Source organism: Ursus americanus, chromosome 10 (assembly GCF_024610735.1).
Source record: "Ursus americanus isolate L20-20 chromosome 10, mUrsAme1.1.p, whole genome shotgun sequence".
Classification (NCBI taxonomy): Eukaryota; Metazoa; Chordata; class Mammalia; order Carnivora; family Ursidae; genus Ursus; species Ursus americanus.
Window position 1 is genome coordinate 62,978,273 of NC_142136.1, and position 22,468 is coordinate 63,000,740.

A 22,468-nucleotide genomic window follows, 5' to 3' on the forward strand; every position below is an offset into this window, starting at 1 on the left:
CTTTGCTCTCTTTCTTTATCAAGTAAAACATATTCTTCTGAAACCAATGTTGGCTAAAGGAAACTTGAGTTTAGACTGTGCTAGAGAGAACCGCACATGCTACGGAATCTCATGCCAAATCGATAAAACTTCCTCTTGAGGGGCCTTGCTGAGACAATAATTCAAGAATTAGAGATTAATTCATTGCAATTTAGAAATCCTACTTACGGTTCTCACTTCAGAGCACTTAAAAATCCCTTGATGAGTTTGAAAAAGAGACTGTTTTTAATTGACACAAAATTTATTAACCTGATAATAAAATTAGTACATTGAACTTAAAGGCTTAAAAGATCTAAATTTACAAGTTTACAATTTTAATAAATTGAAAATTCATTAAACATTGACAACTGTAAACATTTTTTTCAAACCCAAAATCTTCCCTCAAGAAAATTAACAATACAACTGACATTTCTCAGGGTTCTTTGCAAATCCTCTTGGCTTACAATAGCCAACGTGCATGCTTCTCCTTTTCTTTGGTTTCAACTATCATCTTTAGGTCTATTATTTAAAAATTAGTCATTTTGATTTAGGGAATCTCTTAAAAGTGTAGTGAGTTTCCAGACCTGCAAGGGTTTGTGGTGATCTAGGTATTTAGGAATTGTCCCAGGTAGGCCCCACCCATGTATACAAAAGCATCCTTTAGCAATGCCATTCGTCTATTATCCTCTTCTATTATCCTCTGATTGCAATCATGCTTATTTCAGGTAAACTTTAAAGAAAATATATAGAATCTGTATTTTTAAAAGGAGAACAATCTGTTCAAAGAAAATACCAATATAGTACTGACTATTCCACTTGGTACCACAAGATGTCACTTATATACAAGAAAACTCTCCGTGTATAATAGAAACAATTTTAATTCTTTTCAGCAAACAATTTTTTAAACTTTTTATGTATTTATTTGAGAAAGAAAGTAATTGAGAGAGAGCATGAGTGGGAGAAGAAGCAGAGGGAGAAGCAGACTCCCTGCCACAAGGAGCCCTACCTGGGGATCGATCCCTCAACTCAGGAATTATGAACTAAGCCTAACGCAGACGCTTAACCAACTGAGCCATCCAGGATGCTTAACCAACTAACCCACCCAGCGAACTTTTGAAAGATTTTATTTATTTATTTGTCAGAGAGAGAGAGAACACGAGCAAGGGAGCTGCAGGCAGAGGGAGAAGCAGCCCCCCCCCACCCCACCCCCAGCAAGGAGCCCGACACAGGACTGATCCCGGGACTCCGGGATCATGACCCAAGTGAAGGCAGATGATTAACCCGACTGAGCCAGCCAGGCATTCCAACATTTTTTGAAGCCCTAACATAATTCCCAACCTCAAATGGCTTCAAATATCACAGAAAAACAGACGTGCGCTCAAGTAGCTAAATATAACACATGGCATGTACAACACAATGTCAGAAATATAAACTGTCAAGGCAAAAATTGCCCTAAAGTTAAAAAGGTAAGGAAGACTATTCAAGGCTATTGAAATAGGTAAAAGAGATCAGAACATAGTGTGAACTCAAATCCTCTGAAACAATGGGAGAGTTGTTTTGGAGGTGCTTTTAGTATTTTGTTATTATGGTAAAATATACATAAGATAAAATTTACCATGTTTACCTGTTTTAAATGAACAATTCAGTGGCATTAAGTACATTCATCAATGTCGTTTAATCATCAGCATTCTCTATTTCCAAAACTTTTTCACCTTACGAAATCGAATCTCTATCCGCTGAGCAAAAATTACCCATTCCTCTCGCCTCACAGACCCTAGTTAACTGTTCTATTTTCTGTCTCTATGCATTTAACTATTCTAGGTACCTCATTAAGTGGAATCATATGATAGTTGTCCTTTTGTGTTTAGGTTATTTCACTTAGCATAAGGCTCAAGATTCATCTATCTATGTTAGCATGTATCAGAATTTCATCCCTTTTTAAGGCTAAAAAATACTCCACTGTATGTAAACAACACATTTTGTTTACTTATATTTGGATGGAAATCCTAGTTGTTTCCACCTTTTGTCTATTGTGAATAATGCTACTGTGAACAATAGTGTGCAATTATCTGTTAAAGTCTCTGTTTTCAACTCTTTTAGGAATATACTTAGAAGTAGAATTGCTGGATCACATAGTAATTCTGTTGAATTTTTTAAGGAACCACCATACTGTCTTCCATAGTAGTTGCACATTTTACATGCCCACCAGCAACGTGTAAGGATTCTGATTTCTCCACATCCTTACCAATATTCGTTATTTTCTATTTTCTTATTTGTGTGTGTGAATTTTTTTCCCATCAGGATAGTGTACTCTTTAATCTCCATCACCCACTCTCCCACCTGTCTCCCTTCTGGGAACCATGAGTTTGTTCTCTATAGTTAAGAATCTGTTTCTTGGTTTCTCTCTCTCTTTTTTTCCCCTTGTTCCTTTGTTTTGTTTCTTAAATTCCACATATGAGTGAAATCATATGGTATTTGTCTTTCTCTGACTGACTTACTTTACTTAGCATTATACTTTCTAGTTCTATCTATGTTGTTGTAAATGACACGATTTCATTCCTTTTAAGGGCTGAATGATGTTTCATTGTGTATATGTACCACCTCTTCTTTATCCCTTCATCTATCAATGGATACTCGGGCTACTTTCATAATTTAGCTATTATAAATAATGCTGCAATAAACATAGGGGTGCATGCCTCCCTTTGAATTCGTATTGTATTTTTGGAGTAAATACCCAGTAGTGTGATTATTGGACCATAGGGTGGTTCTATTTTTAACTTTTTGTGGAATCTCCATACTGTTTTCCACAGGAACTATGTGAGTTTGCACTTCCGCCAACAATGCACAAGAGTTCCTTTTCTCTGCTTCCTTGCCAACATTTGTTGTTTGTGTTTTTGACTTTTGCCATTCTGACAGGTGTGAGGTAATATTTCATTGTAGTTTTGATCTGTATTTCTCTGGTGATCAGAGATGTTGAGCATCTTTTCATGTGTCTGTTGGCCATCTGGATGTCATTGGATAAATGTTCTTTTCTGCCCATTTTTTAATTGGATTATTTGTTTTTTGGGTGCTGAGTTGTGTAAGGTCTTTATTTATTTTAGATACTAAACCTTTATCAGATATGTCATTTACAACTATCTTCTCCCAATCCATAGGTTGCCTTTTAGTTTTATTGATTGTTTCTGTCACTGTGCAGAAGCTTTTCATTTTAATGTAGTCCCAATACTTTATTTTTGCTTTTATTTTCCCTAAGAAGACATACTTAGAAAAAAATGTTGCTATGGCCAATGTCAAAGATGTTACTGCCTGTGTCCTTCTCTAGGATTTTTATGGTTTCAGGCCTCATGTCTCAGACTTTAATCCATTTTGAGGTCATCTTTGTGTATGGTGTTACAAGCAGTCCGGTTTCATTCTTTTACATGAAGCTGTCCAGGTTTCCCAACATCATTTGTTGAAGAGACTGTCTTTTTCCCATTGGATATTCTTTCCCCCTTTGTCTAAGATTAATTGACTATATAGTTGTGGGTTCATTTCTGGGTTTTCTATTCTGTTCAATTGATCTACATGTGTCTTTTTTTTTAATGCCAGTACCATACTGTTTTAATAACTTCAGCTTCACAATATAACTTAAAGTTCAGAATTGTGATATTCTAGTTTTGATCTTTTTCAAAATTCCTTTGGCTATTTGAGGTCTTTTGTGGCTCCATACAAATTTTAGGATTGTTTGTTCTAGTTCTGTGAAAAACACTATTGGTATTTTGATAGGGATTGCATTAAATGTATAGATTGCTTTGGGCAGTATTGACATTTTAACAATATTTGTTCTTCAAACATGTGAGTATGGAATGTCTTTCCATTTCTTTGTGTCATCTTCACTTTCTTTCATCAGTGTGCTATAGTTTTCAGAGTATGTCTCTTATCTCTCTGGTTAAGTTCATTCCTAGGTATCTTATTATTTTTGTACACTTGTAAATGGGACTGTTAGTTTCTCTTTCCACTGCTTCATTATTGGTGTATAGAAATGCAAAAGATTTTTATACATTGATTTTGTATCCTGCAACACTACTGATTTCATTTATCAGTTCTAGCAGTTTTTTGGTGGAGTGTTTCCAGTTTTCTATCTGCAAATAGTGCAAGTTTTACCTCTTCCTTGATCCGGATGCCTTTCATTTCTTTTTGTTGTCTGCTGTGGCTAGGAATTCCAATACTATATTGAATAAAAGTAGTGAGAATGGACATCCTTGTCTTATTCCTGACCTCAGAGGAAAAGCTCTCAGTTTTTCCCCATTTAGTATGATGTTTATAGTGGGTTTTTCATATACAGCCTTTATTATTTAGAGGTATGTTCCCTCTAGACCTACTTTGTTGAGGCTTTTTATCATGAGTGGATGTTTTATCTTGTCAAATGCTTTTTCTGCATCTTTTGAAATGATCATATGGTTTTTATCCTTTCTCTTACTGATGCGATGTATCACGTTGACTGAACTATGAATACTGAACCACCCTTGCATCCCAAGAATAAATCCCACTTGATTGTGGTGAATATTGTTGGATTTGGTTTGCGAGGATTTTGTTGAGCATTTTGTTTTTTAAAGACTTATTTATTTTAGAGAAAGAGAGAGCACGTGCACGAGAGGGGGAAGAGATAGAGGGGGAGGGAGAGAAGAAGACTCCCTCCTTAGTGCAGAGCCAGACTCAGTGCTCGATCCCAGAACCCTGAGATCATGACCCGAGCTAAAATCAAGAGTCAGACACTCAACTGACTGAGCCACCCAACTGTCCTGGATTTTGTTGAGGACATGAGAGATATTGGCTTATAGTTCTGTTTTTTTCTGTGGTATCTGGCTTTGGTATCAGGGTAATATTGGATTCATAGAATAAATTTGGAAGTTTTCCTTGTTCTATTTTTTGGAATAGTTTAAGAACAGGTATTAACTTTTCTTTATATGTAAGGTAGAATTTGCCTGTGAAGCTGTCTGGTCCTGGACTTTTGGTTTGTTGGGAGTTCTTTGATTATTAATTCTATTTCATTGCTGTAATCAGTCTGTTCAAACTTTCTACTTCTTCCTGCTTCAGTTTTTGTAGGTTTTATGTTTCTAGGAATTTATCCATTTGTTCAAGGTTGTCCAATTTGTTAGCATATAATTTTTCATAATATTCTCTTACAACTGTTTGTATTTCTGTGGTATTGGGGTTTTTTTTCCCTCTCTCATTTGTGATTTTATTTGGGTTCTCTCCCCCCCCTTTTTTATTATTATTTTTTAATGAACCTGGCTAGAGGTTTGTCAATTTTGTTGATCTTTTCAAAGAAGTAGTTCCTGGTTTATCTATTCCACTGGTTTGTGTTTTGTTTTTTTTTTTTTTTTAAGATTTTATTTATTCATTCTACAGAGATAGAGACAGCCAGCGAGAGAGGGAACACAAGCAGGGGGAGTGGGAGAGGAAGAAGCAGGCTCCCAGCAGAAGAGCCTGATGTGGGGCTCGATCCCATAACGCCAGGATCACGCCCTGAGCCGAAGGCAGATGCTCAACCGCTGTGCCACCCAGGTGCCCCTGATTTGTGTTTTTTTTTGTTGTTGTTTTTTGTTTGGTTTTTTTAGTTTCTATATCATTCATTTTTGCGTCTAATCTTTATTATTTCCTTCCTTTCCTAGTTTGGAGATTTGTTTGTTGTTCTTTTTTTAGCTCCTTTAGGTATAAAGTTAGGTTGTTTGAGATCTTTCCTTCTTCTTTAGGTAGGCCTATATTGCTGTAAACTTCCATCTTAGAATTGCTTTTGTTGCATCCCAAAGATTTTGGATCATTGTGTTTTCATTTTCACTTGCTTCCATGAATTTTTTTTTTTTTTTTGACTTCTTGATTGACCCATCCATTGTTGAGTAGCATGTTATTTAACCTCCATGTATTTGTATTCTTTCCAGATTTTTTCTTGGGGTTGATTTCTAACTTCAAGCATTGTGGTCAGAAAAGATGCATAGCGGGGCGCCTGGGTAGCGCAGTCGTTAAAGCGTCTGCCTTCAGCTCAGGGCGTGATCCTGGCGATCTGGGATCGAGTCCCACATCAGGCTCTTCCGCTATGAGCCTGCTTCTTCCTCTCCCACTCCCCCTGCTGTGTTCCCTCTCTCGCTGGCTGTCTCTCTGTCACATAAATAAATAAAATCTTTAAAAAAAAAAAAAAAAAAAGAAAAGATGCATAGCATAACTACAATCTTTTTTAATTTGTTGAGAATTGTTTTGTGGCCTAACATGATCTATTCTGTGTGTTTGAAAAGAATGTGTAGTCTGCTGTTTTAGATGGAATGTTCTGAATGTATCTGTTAAATCCGTCTGGTCCAATGTGTCATTTATTGCCACTGTTTCCTTGTTGATTTTGTTTAGATGATCTATCCATTGATGTAATGGGGCATTAAAGTCCCCTACCATCATTGTGTTACTATCAATCACTTCCTTTATGTTTGTTAATAGCTGTTTGATGTATTTGGGTGCTCCCATGTTGGGTGCATAAATATTTACAATTGTTATTATCTTCTTATTGGATTGTTCCCTTTATGATTATGTAGTGTCCTCTTGTTACAGTCTTTGTTTAAAGCCTATTTTGTCTGATATAAGTATTGCTAACCGGTATTTCTTTTCACTTCCATTTACATGATAAGTGTTTTTCCACACCTTCATTTTCAATCTGAATGTGTCTTTAGGTCTGAAATGAGTCTTTTATAGGCAACATATAAATGGGTCTTGCTTTTTTATCCTCTCCATCACCCTATGTCTTTTGTTTCGAACATTTCGTCCATTTACACTCAAAGTAATTATCAATAGGTATATACTTATTGCCATTTTGTTTATTGTTTTTGTAGTTCTCTCTTCCTTTCTTCTCTTGCTCTCTTATCTCATGATTTGCTGCCTTTCTTTAGTGATATACTTGACTACTATCTCCCCCCCCTGCATATCTATTACCAGTTTTTTATTTGTGATTACCATTAGGTTTATATATAACATCTTATGCATAGAGCAGTCTATATTAATTTCATGGTTGATTAAGTTTGAACCCATTCTAAAAGCATTAAATATTTACTCCTCTCCCCATCCCATGTTTTAGGCATATGGTGTCATATTTTACATTCTTTTGTGAATCCCTTCACTGATTTTTATAGATATACTTAATTTTGCTGTTTTTTTGCTTCCCACTTTTCTTATTCTTACTTATGGTGTTTCCTTCCCACTCAAAAAGTCCCCTTTAACATTTCCTATAGGGCTGGCTTGGTGATGAATTCTTTTAACTTTTGTCTGGGAAACTCTTTATCCCTCCTTCTATTCTGAATGATAGCCTTGCTGGATAGAGTATTCTTGGCTGCAGATTTTTTCCTCTCAGCATTCTGAATATATCATGCCAATTCCTTCTGGCCTGGAAAGTTTCTGCTGTAAAATCTACTGATACCCTTAGGGGTTTCTCTTGTATGTAACTTTCTTCTTTTCTCTTGCTGCTTTTAGAATTCTTTCTTTATCATGACTTTTTGCCATTTTAATTACTGTGTGTGTTAGTGTGGACCTCCTTGGGTTGATTTTGTTGGGGGCTCTCTGCGCCTCCTGGATCTGGATTCATTTCCTTCCCCAGTTTAGTGAAGTTTTCAGCTCCTATTTCTTCAAAGAAATTTTCCTCCCTCTTTTCCTTCTCTTTTCCTAAACGGATCCCTATAATGCAAATAGTGTTAACACTTGATGGTGTGGTTGAGTTCCCTTAATCTCTTCTCATTTTTTATTATTCTCTTTTCTTTCCCCTGTTCAGCTTTATTGCTTTTCGTTACTGTCCTCCAGGTCACTGATCCATTCTTCCACTTCCTCTACTCTAATACTAATTCCTTCTAGTGTGTTTTTAATTTTAGATATTGAGTTCTTCATCTCTGATTTTTTTTCTATCTCTTTGTTGAGGATCTTACTAACATCTTCCACTCTTTTCTCAAGTCCAGTGAATATCTTTATGACCATTACTTTACATTCTCTACCAGTCATATTACTTCTGTTTCATTTAGCTCCCTTGCTGTGACTGTGTCCTTTTCTTATTTGGACATATTCCTCAGATATAGATACAGAAACAGATCTGTTTCTATATGTTAAGAAAGTCAGCTTTGTCTCCTACTCTTGAACAGTGCTTTATGAAGATGAGCTCCTATAGTGCCCTAGAGTACAATGTCCCTGGCACTTCAGGGATGTCTTTCCCCTATGTATGTCGTGTGCATCCTACTATTGTGGCTAAGCCACATTTGCCTTTAGTCCAGTCACCTTTAATAGCTCTTTTACCTGTGTGGGCAAGGTTTGGTCCCTGTGTTGTTAAGGGGCCAGTCTGGGACTGCCTTGGGCTCAAGTCGGTCAAAGCATTTGCCAGAGCTACGGTCACAGCTAACTGCAGGAACTCACCCTGTTTGTCCCCTGAGAGCCTTTCATTATTGGGTCGGGTCTGCAGTCAGACCAGATATCTGCCCCCAGCCAACTGCTCAAATGTGGTTTGAACCACATTCAAACCAGTTCTCTTCCCCTCTCTCCAGGGTAGGAGCCATTTTGGAGGGATGCTGCCCCTGTCAGGGTGGCTTACACACTGCCAGGCTTGTAGCATTCTTTGGACAGACTGCTGCCAAGGATGTGTTGGATGGGTAAGGTCCATAGGAGAATGTGAGGGTGGGGCACTTGGTGGGCAAGGTTTGTGTGAGTCTGCTGTGGGAGGAGACCTGGAGCAGCTTTCAAAAACTGCAGAGGGCTGGTTGAAGGGGGCAGGTCTGCAAGAGAGTGCAGGGGCAGGGTATGTGATTAGCAAGCTAGGTGGATAGTGTTAGCACTGGTTCCTGCAAATGTACGAAAGCTGGGAGGCAGGGGAGGGAAATAGTACCTGTCATCTCTCTTATCCTTGGAGAAGTCTCCTAATGATCCCTGCCCCTCCAGCACATGTTCTGAGATTAGTAAATAAATCTCCCTCCCCTACACCTCATGAGTCTTTCAAACTGCTGCTTCTATGCTATACGGGTAGAGGGGTATAGTGGGGTTCTTTGTTATGCTGTCTTTTTAAAGTGAGTACTCGGTTTCTTATTGCCCTCCAGCTCTCCCAGAGCTGAGTCAATGCTTTTTAAGCGGTGTTAAACCTCACTCATTATAAAAACTGGTGATGTTAATCCCCTCTGGTTTTTGAAGCCAAATGCTATGAAGATTCATCTTTCCAGTACAAGTTCCCTGTGCTTGGGGTGCCTGGGGTGCCTGGGGTGCCTGGGGTGGGGTCCACTCTTCTCCCTTCTCCATGCTTGTAGTGTCCCTCCCTCACTGCGGACAGTATGGCAGGTCAGTTTTGTTCCTAACTGTATCTCCGTCCTTCACAACATTTTTGATGTGGTCTCTTCTCTATGTTTAGCTGTGGAGAGCCTATTCTACCAGTCTTTGGGTCATTTTCTGAGTTATTTACACTGATGTGGGTGTTATCTGGGTGTATCTGTGGAAGGCAAGCTTAGGGTCCTCTTATTCCACCATCCTCCCCAGAAATTCTGTTAGCTTTTATTCTTTAGAAAGAAACTTTTACTCATAAATTGAATCCCTTAAGGTAAGAAAATTACAAAAACAGAATAAATGCTTAATCTTCTTTATTTTATTTATTAACAGAAGACATATACACACATATATACATATGTAATATATAATAACTACACACATGTGTAACATACATACATATAGTAACTATATTAAACTAAAATATATTGCTTAACAATATAGGGAAGGTGGAACAGGATGAGGGAACTGGAATAGAAGCTAGAGTTGCTGAGCTTCACCTAATTTTGTAGATTTAATATGTAATCATATATTTATTTCACATTCTTATAAAAGTAAATCATAAAAAAATCAATTCCTAAAAACAAAAGCAAAACATAACCAACCTAAAAGAAATTATTTCAAATATTTTTTAAAACAGAATTTATATATGTATTTTTTTATAGTATAGACTCTAAGAACAAAAAAAAATCTTACAAAAAATCTTTAAATGTTACAGTGATCATATTGTTGATGGTAGTTTTGATGTTGTTATTCTGAGACAATTGCAAATGTAATGTAGGATAAAGCAATGAGTCATTATTCTGGTGCACTTGTGGACCAGCATTTTCACTGTGGGAGAAAGGCTATACACAAATAAGATAAAGAGGTTAAATAAAAACCCAAAATACTGTATTTAAGTTGGAATGTCCATAAATTTCATGATGTATGTCAATATATTTGTTTTATTTTATTTATACTTATATTTATTTCCTACCACTGTCCACTGAAATACCTAGAAACAATGACTAATCCAGAAGCCACAAACACTATTACTGCCAGGTTGTGCTCTACTTTCCCACTAAAAGGAAACAGGTCTCATTATAGGTGTGGCGCTTTCTTCACACAACAATATATGCTATAGACAGATATACTCTTCATTCCTTTTTAGGGCCACAGATTACTCCATTATGTGGCCTTACCCCGGTTTACTCGGGTTACCTTTTGATGGAAATTTGGTTCCTTCTACATCTGTGCTACCACAAATTGTGCCACAATGATAGACTCACTTTTCTATTGTTATACATTTTTGCACTGCTTCATGTTCGTATATTATCTGTCCAACTTTCTTTAAAAAGTTAAGAGAAAAAAAAGACAACTTTAGCAACAACATGACCAAAGCTAGCAGAGGGAGACCCAGGATGAGAAAGGAAGCAAGGACCTAAAAAGAAGGACCCACAGCCATCCAGGTAAGAGTACAGTGAACCGGGATGAGAGCCATGGAAGTGACACCGTAAGAGAGGAGACGACAGATCCAACAGGTATTTAGTGGAGATAAAATGCACTTTAATACCTCTTACGCGGTTTCAATAATTATCCAAAATTTGCCATTCTTATTTCATCTGCCATGTACTTTTTAAGTATTTTTAGCCAGATCCCAAAATTCATAATTTTACCTGTAAACACTACATTTTGTACCTCTAACAGATAAGGTTCATTTTTGTTATTCTTATAACCAAAAAATCATTATTCCACCTACTGCTATTGTACTAGTTTGCTAGGGCTGCCATAACAAAATACTAGATTTGGTGTGCTCTTATCTCTGGTGTCTATGTGCCCTAACCTCTTTTTATAAGGGTATCCATCATACTGGATCAGGGTCCATCTTAATAGCTTCATTTAACTTAATCACCTCTTTAAAGACTCTATAAATATAGTCACATTCTGAGGTACTAGGGGTTCGAGCTTCAGCATAGAATTTTTGGGGGACAAGATTCAGCCCATAACAGTTAACATAGCCAGTTTACATCCCATTTTCCTACAGTGGTTACCACATTACGTACTGGGTAGATTCTATTATCATGGTGTTCCTTAACATGTTACTCTGTGCCTCTTTTTTCAAGTAAACTGGTAGTTAGATCTGGAGGCTTCATTAGATTTAGATTCAATTTCTGGTTTTGTGAAAATATTTCATAAATAGTAACAGTATGAAGTGAATCACATCAGGAGGTACATAATACTTGATCATCTCACTTGCAGTACTATTAAGATTGATCAAGTATTGTCAGCCTGATCCATTTTTTATAAAGTTCCCTTTCAACCTTCCACCTGATGGTTACTTGGCAAACATTAGTTATTATTTCCACAGCCATGTCCAGTCTAATAGGCCCATCAAAGGCGTTCATTTCTTTTATATATTTTTTTGATCTCTAACATTTATTTTTGGTGCTAGGACTTTCATTTCTATGCTTATATTGTCCACCTCCTCTTGCATGCTGTCTACGTTATCCCTTAGAGCCCTCAGCATTTAATCATAGTTTTAAAGTCCCAATCTGATAATTCCAATATCCATGCAATGTCTGGTTCTGATGCTTGCTTTGTCTCCTCAAACTATGTTTTTTGTCTTCTGGAATGTCTTGTAGTTTTTTCTTGATAGCTAGACACATAAAAGGAACTGTTGTAAACAGGCCTTTCATAATGTAGTAGTGAGATTTAGGGGAGGTGAAGCATTCTACAGTCTCATGTAGGTCTCAGTCTTTCGGTGAGCCTATTCCTCTGAACCATGAACTTCACAAGTGCTTCTCAGTTTCCCCCCCCTTCCTCTCATATGTAGGACAGGATGGCTAAAGTGGGCTAGAGTTAAGTATTTGCTTTCCCCCAGGTCATGTAGGCTCTGATAAAACCCTAACAAGTTAGACTCTGGTTAACTAGTTTCCTCTGAAGGCAAGCCTTACTAAGAAGAAGAGTACTCTGGTTTATTTTAGATGGCTCCTTTTCCTCTCCTCCTGTCTGAGTACAAGATTTTTCTCTGGTATTTACTGTGAGAACCTGGCAGAGTTCTTGGAGGCATAAACTTACAAAAGTGTGGGGGCTGCCTCAGTCCCCCTGGAGTTTTTAAGTGTCAGAATTGCCCACACTGAGCCTCCAGCAATTCATCAGTTGCAGTTCAGACTTCCCTACCCTGGCACTGGTTCCCATGGAGGTTGCTGCTCCAATAAATTGTGATTCTATATTCACGTGTCAGTCTCTCTATTTGGTGGGCAGTATGTGCCCTATGACCTCACTTCTCTTGCAGATCTAAGAAGAGTTGCCGATTTTTCAGTTTGTTCAACTTTTTACTTATTGTTAGGATGGAATATCAACTTCCAAGCTCCTTACATGTGGAACTGGATGTATTATTTCTTAAAAACATTTTATTATGGGTTGCAAAACGGTGATATTATATCATTCCTCCCTCATTTATTCATTGGACTTTTTCCATAAAAAAGTTTTTCTTCATCAGCAATTTGGTTACTCTGAACTCCCAGTTTATGCAGGAAAAGCAAGTTAATTGTTTTGTTTTTTTAACCATTATTTACTAATTTCAGAATAATGAATTGATGTCCTAGCAATCTTCAATGTGACTAGGGAGGTTTTTTTTAAGCAATATTAAGAATTCATGTTATTTTTAAAATATTTAATGAGTTTCAATCCATTGCAGTCACACACTTTTTAATTGTCCTTGTTGCTCCAAGTATATCTTCTTTTGCCAGTAGGAGCCATTTCAAGCTGGACACTATATCCTTGCCTGCAGAAACACATACACACAAATACATACACATACACGCAAAGCCAAAGGATTCAGAATATACATGCCTTTCCCTTCTCTCCAAGACCACATCTAGTTTCCCCACGAGTGGACATATGTTACATCCACTCATATTCCATCGGCCAAAGCAAGTCATATGGCAAAACACAAAGTCACGAGGGTGGGGGAAGTATATTTTACCCAAACTGAAGCCATGAGAAATGTGAATTTTTTAATTTAAAAAACTGAACTAATAAAACTATCTATCACCCTCGGTGTGATGTTTGGTTTTGTGTGTCAACTTTGCTACCCACCTATTTAATCAAACACTAATTCAGGTGTTACTGTGAAAAGAATTCTGTACATGTGTTTTTCATCTACAATTGATTCTAAATAAAGAAGATTACACTTGATGATATGGGCAGCCCTTTTTCTATCAACCCTGATAATACAAAAAGGCCTTTACAGCAAAAACTGAGGTTTCTCAGAAAAGAACAAATTCTGTCTCCAGACTGCACATCAACTCCTGCCTGAGTTTTCAGCCTATCACCCTGCCCTACAAATTTCACACTTGCCAGCTTTAACAATTGCATGAGCCAATTCATTAAAATGAAAGAATGACCCTAGCCAAAGCAATCAGACAAGGGAGAGAAATAAAAGGCATCCAAATTGTAAGGAAGAAGTAAAACTACCTCAATTAACAGATGCTATGATCCTATATATAGAAACTCGAAAGAACATACACAGGTACACATGCACACACAATATTAGAGCAAATAAATAAGTTTGGCAAATTTGCAGAATACAAGATCAACACTCAAAAAATGTGTTTTTTTAAAAATACACCAACAATGAATAACCCAAAAAGAAAATTAAACAATAATTCTATTTATAATACCATCTGCTATGGACTGAATTGTGTCCCCCCCAAATCCATATGTTGAAGCCCTAATCTCCAATGTGATTGTTTTTGAGAGAATGCCAATAAGAAAGTAATTTAAGGTTAAATGAGGTCAAAAGGGTAGCGCCCTTATGATAGATTAGTATCCTTATAAGAATAGACACCAGTGTACACTCTGTCTCCCTTTCTTTCTCTCCCTGCCCATTATGGAAGGACAAAGTGATAAGGCAGCTATCTACAAGCCAGGGAGAAAACTCTCACCAGAAACCAAATTGGCCTTGATCTTGGATTCCTAGTCTCCAGAGCTGTAAGAAAGAAATTTCTGTTGTTTAAGACACCCAGTATTTTGTTATAGCAACCAAAGCAGACTAAGCTGGCATTCAAAAAGATGAAATACCTAGGAATAAACTTAAGGAGATGAAAAGTTTATGCACCGAAAACCACAAAACATTGCTGAAAAAAATTAAAGACGACCTAAATAAATGGAAAGACATCATGCTCATGAATTGGAAGACTGAATATTTAACACACCAATACTTGTCAAAGGGATCTACTGATTCAATACAATACCTAGCAAACTCCTAGTGGCCTTTTTGCAAAAATGGAAAAGCTGCTCCTCAAATTCATATACAGTTGCAAGGTAGACAAAACAACACTAGAAAAGAAGAAGAAAACTGGAGGACTTATACTTCCCCATTTTAGAACTTACTACAAAGCTACAGTAATCAAAACAGTATGGTACAGATTTCTTCCTGCTATCCAAAAATAGAGTTCCTATGAAACATTTTATAAACTGAAGTGGCATAGAGTGAAGAAGCAATTAACATTAATTTACATGGAAAATTTCTTTAATATTCTCAGACCCAAAAAACAATCTCTCAGGCTTTTCTGATATTTTAGGGCACATCTTGCTAATGGATGCACAACATAAATCAAGATTAAGCACAGATGCTCACAGACACAGTGCAAAGCTATGGTGCCTTGATACTGAGATGTAGTTCCCAGGGAAAGAGCTTGGTTGTGCCACTCTTGCTGCTCAGGGTGCATGCTGCCTCTATAAAGGCTCACTACAAAACAAATGCTGAACGCTTTTTTTCTCTTTTAATCTCTTATCATAAAAGCAAAAGTCCTTTTCAGATTTCTCTCAATTAATGAAAACAGGTACTAACATAGGTCTTTTGTAAAAGCAAAGTGGCATTAACACAAACTTTTGAAAAGCAGGGGATACCTACACTGACACAGGATAGACATATAGACCGATGGAGTGGAATTAACAGTCCAGAAACAAGCCCATACATGTATGGCAAATTGATTTTTGATATGGAGGTCAAGACCATTCATGGGGAGTAAGAAGTCTCTTCAACAAACTGTTCTGGGACTACATGCAAAAGAATGAAATGAAATCCCTATTACATAACACATACAAAAACTAACTGAAAGTGAATCAATGACTTAAATATAAGAGCTAAAATCATAAAACTCTTATAAGAAATCCTAGGGGTAAATCCTATAGAATCAAAATTAAAATGGACTCACTTACGATGGGGACAAAATGGTATTGGCCAACGCATGCACATTAAAGAAAAACAAAGCTCAGCCTTACCTGACAAATTGCAGTAACTTATGGCTCCTCTCAGAAATCAGCCCAGAACAGTGATACCACCAAATGCCAAGTCTGTTCAAGCCATCTTTGGACTTTCTTTTTTCTCTGACTCAGCTACCCTGAGATGAATAAGAAAACCAAGCAATCAATCAACTGGAAAAGCCAAATAACTTCCATGTTTACCCCATAAACACCTCTTAACTTGAAACTCATTGCTCTCTTAGTCTTAAATTTCCCAGTTTACAGGTCAAAACCATTGCAATAAACTCATCTTTCTGTTTTATTTTACTCAGTGTGCAGAGTTTGGTTTTTGACAATCCTTATGAATTTGGATTTGGCAATGGGTTTTTAAGTACGACACCAAAAGCACAAGCCATAAGAGGAAAAATAAACCAGGCTTCATCAAAAATTTAAGTTTGTATATCAAAGGACATTAGCAAGAAAGTGAAAAGACAACCTACAGAATGGAAGAAAATATTTGCAAATCATATATCTGACCAGGGTCTAGTATCCAGAATACAGAAAGAACTCATAACTTAAACAACAAAGACAACCCAATTAAAAAACAGGCAAAGGACTTGAATAGACAGTTCTCCAAAGATATACAAATGGCCAACACGGACAAGAAAAGATGTGCAACATCACTAGCCTTAGGAAAACACAAATGAAAAGCACAAGATACTATTTCATACCTACTAGGATGACTATAATTTTTTAAAAAGAAGAAATTTGGTGAGTATGTGGAGAAACTGCAACCACCACATATTGATTGCTGTTAGTATGTAAAATGTCTCAGCTACTGTGGAAAATAGTTTTATCAATTTCTCAAATATTTAAGAGTAGAATTACCCATACGACCCAGCAATTCCACTCCTAGGTATTTGACAAGCTCTCTCCACGGCTTTAGTCTAATTTGTGGGACATGTATCAACCAGTTGTAGCCAGAATCCTAAGTCAGTTTACAGAGAACTGTGTATCTGGATCCACCTGGATATCAGATCACCTTCAGTATCTGATCAAACTCTTGGTCCCCACCCTTGGTGTCTGATCACCCTGATCTGCCTTCTGCCAGAAGCCCAACAAGTCAGTTTAGCCAGAATGCCCCGACCCCTATTATTTCCTGTTAAGAAACTTCCATCCACTGCCCTCCAAGTCTGCTCCTTGGCTATAAATGACTGCTTGTTCATGCTGTATATTTGGAATTGAGCCCAGTTCTATACTGAGGTCTCTTTCCCTCTTTTGCAATAGTTCCTGAATAAAATCTGTTTTTACCACTTGAACTATGTCAAGCTCTGGTTTTCTTTTAGGGTATATTACCCTCCCCCCAATTGAAAACAGGACTCAAATACTTCCACACAACTATTCAGAGCAGCACTATACACAATAGTCCAAAGGTGTAAATAACCCAAATGGCCATCAATGGACCAATGCATAAAACTATGGTATATACATACAATGGAACAGAATATAAGCCATTAAAAGGAATTAAGTACCGATACTTGCTACAAGGTGGATGGACCTGGAAAACATTATGCTAAGTGAAAGAAGACAGAAACAAAAAAGGTCACATATTCCATTTTTGTGAAATATCCAGATTAGGTAAATCTAAAGACTCTGAAAGTAATTGGTGTCTGCTAAGGTCTAAGAGAGAGGAAAATGGAGAGTAAATACTTAACGCGGGTTATAAAAATGTTTTGGAATTAGAGTTGGTGGTTGCACAACATCATGAAGGTACTAAATGCTACTGAATTATACTCGTAAAATGTTTCATTTTATGTTCTGTGAATCTCATCTCAATAATAAGGATAAAGCTTATACCCAACAACCAAAGTTGTTTAAAGGTGCAGAACTACAATTAGACATCGGAACGTATGCTGGTTATTCTTTTTCTGAATTGTTAGAACTCTTCAGTGAGGTTCTTTCTTTCTTTCTTTCTTTCTTCCTTTCTTTTTTTTTTTTTTTTTTAAGATTTTGTTTATTTATTTGACAGAGACAGCCAGCGAGAGAGGGAACACAAGCAGGGGGAGTGGGACAGGAAGAAGCAGGCTCCCAGCAGAGGAGCCTGATGTGGGGCTCGATCCCATAACGCCAGGATCACGCCCTGAGCCGAAGGGAGATGCCCAACGACTGCGCCACCCAGGCGCCCCCAATGAGGTTGTTTCTGTTTGTTTTTTTGGAATTTTTTAAACATTAAATTCATTGGCATTTGATATATACTATCGAGGACTGAATGGCTTGGACTAGTAACTATAGAAACAGTGACGTTCCCTTTCCATTTGGACGGGCTGAGCAATAAAAGCTCGTTCCAAGTTTCTTTCACTCTAGAAATTCAGAAGGGCACTCTACCCACCAAACAGCCACATCCTACCTCGGTTTTTACGGAGCTGCATGCCGGGCCCGTGAAGGAGCTTGTGGGCTCCGCCCCCTGCCGGGCCTCAATCCCCAAGGGCTTTGTGGGGACCGGCCCCGGCGACAAGCAGCCCTTGGCGCGCAAGCCTCCCGAGCGCTACCCGACCCTCCCAACTCCACCTCTTCCGCCAGCCGTCCCCAGCTCGCCCCGCCCAGCGCGCGGGTCGGAAGTGCGCACGCCGGAACAGGCCTACCGCAGAATTGCGACGGTTCCTCGAGGGGTCGTACAGAGGGAACTTGCAACCTGCAGCGCGGGGCCCTTGCCCGCACGTCGCTTTCCGGCCGAGCCAGGGGCGCGGTCATGAGGCCCAGCGCGGCGGCGTTCCGCACAGGTGGGCGGTGGCTGGTGGGAGTGGGGAGCCCCCAGCGGACGGTTAGGCGCGCGAGATCTTGGCCGGGGTCAGAGGTGAGCGAGCGTCTTCCCGAGTGGCTCTTCGCGGCTTTCCAGAGCTGGGAATCCCGCAGGAGGAAGGTGTTTAAGACGGGGGCGGGCTGGGCTGAGCCCCCGCACCCCTCGTAGTCGCCTCAGTTGCTTCTCGCAGTGTTTCCAATCAACGCTTTTCGTTGTAGTTTTGCCTTTTGGATTCCCGGTGCAGGTATTTACGGAAATTCCCAAGAATTTCGCGGAGCGCCTTTTGGGGGGAGGTTTTCTTGGTATCCATATTGAGTAAAGGCTGTTCGCCTTGCTGTTGAGTTGTGACGTTATGTTGGTAAAGCCTAATTGCTTCAAAAACAACAACACTGGAACAGTTGAAGAGTCAGGTCGATCAGGAAAAGCAGTGGAATCGGATGCGAGTTTTACAGTTGGATTAATTAATTGATCCTCGCCGTGGTTTACCGGGAGTTAAGAAATAAAAGAGTTAGCTGTTTCTGGAAGCCATCTCCTGTAACCATCGCATCAGGAGGGGCTGCGTTTTCTTGAGTACCATACATTAAAGTCTCTGGTAGGAAAATAGTGATTAGCAAGGTTTTCGGCGTTAGTTTGAATATAGTGTACTAAGGTTGAGAACCATGATATGAAGTTAGATCAAAATTAAGAAAAAAAGGTGTACGTTAGTCTGAGCAGAATCTGAATTTTAAATGCATTGCTTTTTAAAATTTAGAAACGAGTGCTGGATTGAATGGCATGAAGGTCGTAAGCTTTAGTAGAAAGACTCTAAGATTAAAAATTGAAAGAGGTCCGAATTCCAGTCTTGTGTGATCTTGGGAAAGTCTTTGTTTTGAGTGCCTTATTTTGTAGAATGGAGACGATAATTACAATGGTTTTTTCACAGGATTCTGGTAAATCCTGTATGCAGGATTTATGTTTGGTTTGTAAATTGTATACGTAGTTAATGGTTTTTGTCTGTAATACTTAAATAATTTAAAGTTGCGAAGCCTTCCTCTTCCCATCCCCCTCCCCAATTTAGTGACGGGAGATCTAATTTTAAAGTCATCAACGTTTTGCCTGTATCTGGCGTACCTTCATCTTCAGATTCAGTGGTCAGAAATTTTCACCTTAACTTAAACTCATTAAATCTACGAACTGTTGGAAGGTAGGATTAATGTCTTTTTAAATTATTATTCCTGGAACTTGGATGGTGCCTGTTATTTTTTGTTCTTGTTTGTTTCTTAAACCCAAACTGGCAAAACCTAAGCTTTGGGTTCACCAAAAACAAAAAACAATTTCATGTAGAGAATAGTGTTTCCTGTCACTTGAGGATGTGGTTTTTATAGCTTAGTGGTGTATAGACACACAAGTTAGAGGGGGTTAGGTAAAATTAGCCTTTGCATCACCTGGAGATTTCAAAAAATGCTGATCCCTTGGCCCTAATCCAGACCAGTAAATCAGAATCACTGGAAGGTAGGGCATGAATATACCACTTTTTAAAGCTTCCCAGGTTATTCTGTTGTGCAGCTAGGGTGAGAACCCATGTGTTAGAGGAAGAAGATTCTTCGGCAGTGTATCCAGTTTGCTTGAAGAGGGGAGCGGCTAGAGGGAGTGGAGCTGTATCTGCAAAATGTAGCTTGGGATATTTGGGAGAATATCTTTAGAGGACTTTTATCAGCAGGTATGATGAAATGTATGATTTGTAAAGTGAACTGTACAGTGACAAAGGTTAGTGGAGAGATTGTTAAAATAATCCATAGGAACAATGACAGTAGCAACAGTGGTGATGGAGAGGAGAAGTGTGAAGACATGTATTCTTTTCTCTCCTGGATATTAGATATTTTGAAGAAAGCGAGTAATGATTCTAATTTGCAAACTTTATTTTACCCTACCTAGTTAAAATTGTACTTTTCAACAATTGGAAAGACGGTGACATGATTTTTATTGTTTCTGATTATTTAAAAATATGTTCAAAAATTTCTATTTCTTAAGTAATTTTCCTTAATAACAAAAAATCTGATTTCTCTTAATAGCTTTCTGTTAATGTGGGGGTTTTGTTGTTTTTGCTTTTTTAGCGCTATAAGATCGATATTAAAGACATGGTTTTCACCCCTCTTCATCAACGCAAATAAGTTCTCTCTTCTTTTTGGACCCCTGTTTTATACCACAATGGTAAGCTATAGCTCATATGTTCTTATTTGTGTTTCAGAGTGTTCTCTTCCTTTATCTCTATAAAAATATCTGTATCACAGGTACAGAAATACTCATGTATGCTTAAGTTACCCTATCTGGGAAATTACTAATCAGTCACCTGCAAAATCCTCTCTGGAAAATAGGGGACTCCTCTCTTACTTCATGTTATAATTATGTCTAACTTAAAAAAGATAAGTTGTCCTTATGTTTGTAAAGCATTAAAAAATATTTACTTCACTTGCCAAAGTCAAATCACTGGCAAGGAGGATGGATATAAATACAAATGGGAGGGGGCACAGGTTTTTCATATTTTAAAGTTCCTCTAAATTTAGATTTTTTTTTTTTAAGTTTAAAAACAAGTGTAACCTGCTAAGCAGCGTCAATGTTAGCCTTCTAATGGCACATTTCTGTTCACTAACTTAGAGTCATTAAAAAAACTTGGGACTGGGCATTTACCTTTTGCCATGAAAAAATTTAAAGACAAAGGGGAGAAAAATCACTTTATTGTGTTTGAAAGAAGCAGCACCATTTAACAATGAAAAAATAAACACTGACCGCGGTGCTGAATAAATCTTTGAAAACATGTATCCGCTCTTCTGATCTTGCCTATCCACCAATGCCCTGCTAAAAGTAGAGCTGTCACAATGAGGTGCTGACCTCAACTTACATTTTGCACCCATATTAACTATCACTTCCCTCTTAGGTGTTAGAGGGAGGTAGTGAATAAATGATATGTATAAACATAAGCAGTTATATCTCACTAGAGCTTTTGAAGTTTTGATTTCAGAAGATGAGACATTTATTTACTTAAGAAGACTCACAATAGCCAATTGTCTTAGAGTATACATTTGATTGTGTTTATTATAATTTTTTATATAAACTTATTTTAAGATTTTTTGTGACAAAAATAAAAGAACCTTATATATTAAAAGGGCATATCTAGAGTTATAGTTTTGTGCTGGAAAATGGTTTATATTGAAGAATCTCATCTTGATTCCTGGGAACCAGTTTCATTAGGAATCTCTGCTCCTAAGATTATTTTCATAAATTAAATTGGTATAAATTTATTTTAACGGAACTTTTTTGAAATGATGGTATATTTCAGGCTTTTTTCACTTTTACATTTTAGATGTTTGGTAATGTGAGTGTCTTTTTTTTTTTTTTAAATTGCAATCTAAAAGAATTCATATGAATTCTCCATCCCTAGGACTAGGGTGGCAGGGTCACTTAAACATTTCCATGATTTCCAAAGGCTGGCAATATTTCTCCCATTGCGTTCTTTGGGATTTGGGTGGGTGATAGTTTTTACCCCATGGAATTTAGTAGGTAGAATTACTGGAGTCTACAAAATAAAACAGAAAAATGTAGGCCCTTGTTAATAAAAAATGAAAGTTCTCTGCCTCTTAATGGAATTAAAAATTACAGGTGACTATTGTTGTGAATGAAAAATACTGTAACACTATATGGTACCCAAACCACAAAATTAGAAAGAGATCATTGGTGTTAAATTTGCTTATTTAAAACCTAGCATTTTTATTCTTAGATGTCATTACATGAGAAAGTTTTACAAATGAGGAAGACAGAGCTTACCTTCTTCCTTCTCTTGCCTTGATAAAAGGGTCTCAAAGAAATGGATGAAGGGTGGGAATCTATTATATATTATATATATATGTGTATATATCTCTTTCTATATATATCTATATAAGTGTATATAGACATATATATCTCTATATATATATTTCTCTATGTAGATATATATATATAGAGAGAGATATATATCTATATATATCTATTACATATTCTCAAGCCCTGTGTGCGGTAATTAAACTATTATTTCATTAATTCTAGATGTATTTTCTTTTATATTTTAATATTATTAAGTTAATGAGTCTACAATTAAGGACA

At 37.5% G+C, this 22,468-nt stretch overlaps 2 protein-coding genes across 8 annotated transcripts in view; one reads left to right on the forward strand and one right to left on the reverse strand.

The window, feature by feature from the left end:
* LOC148109375 (uncharacterized) overlaps positions 1 to 18,329 on the reverse strand; it is a 540,493-nt gene extending 522,164 nt beyond the window's left edge. For 6 of the 7 annotated variants that reach the window (XR_015725974.1, XR_015725971.1, XR_015725975.1 and 3 more), the window contains exons 1-2: positions 17,960 to 18,117; positions 15,592 to 15,710 (exon numbers count right to left, since the gene is read on the reverse strand). The gene's annotated coding sequence lies outside the window, so the exon portion shown is untranslated. Of the gene's footprint in view, positions 1 to 15,591; positions 15,711 to 17,959; positions 18,118 to 18,194 lie in introns of those variants that run through there. The other variant, XR_015725973.1, reaches the window with a different exon arrangement.
* SUPT20H (SPT20 homolog, SAGA complex component) overlaps positions 17,354 to 22,468 on the forward strand; it is a 40,909-nt gene continuing 35,794 nt past the window's right edge. The window contains exons 1-4 of the mRNA XM_045796930.2: positions 17,354 to 17,460; positions 18,039 to 18,332; positions 19,410 to 19,535; positions 20,446 to 20,542. Of these exons, the coding sequence (XP_045652886.2) occupies positions 17,354 to 17,460; positions 18,039 to 18,332; positions 19,410 to 19,535; positions 20,446 to 20,542 (624 nt within the window). The remainder of the gene's footprint in view (positions 17,461 to 18,038; positions 18,333 to 19,409; positions 19,536 to 20,445; positions 20,543 to 22,468) is intronic.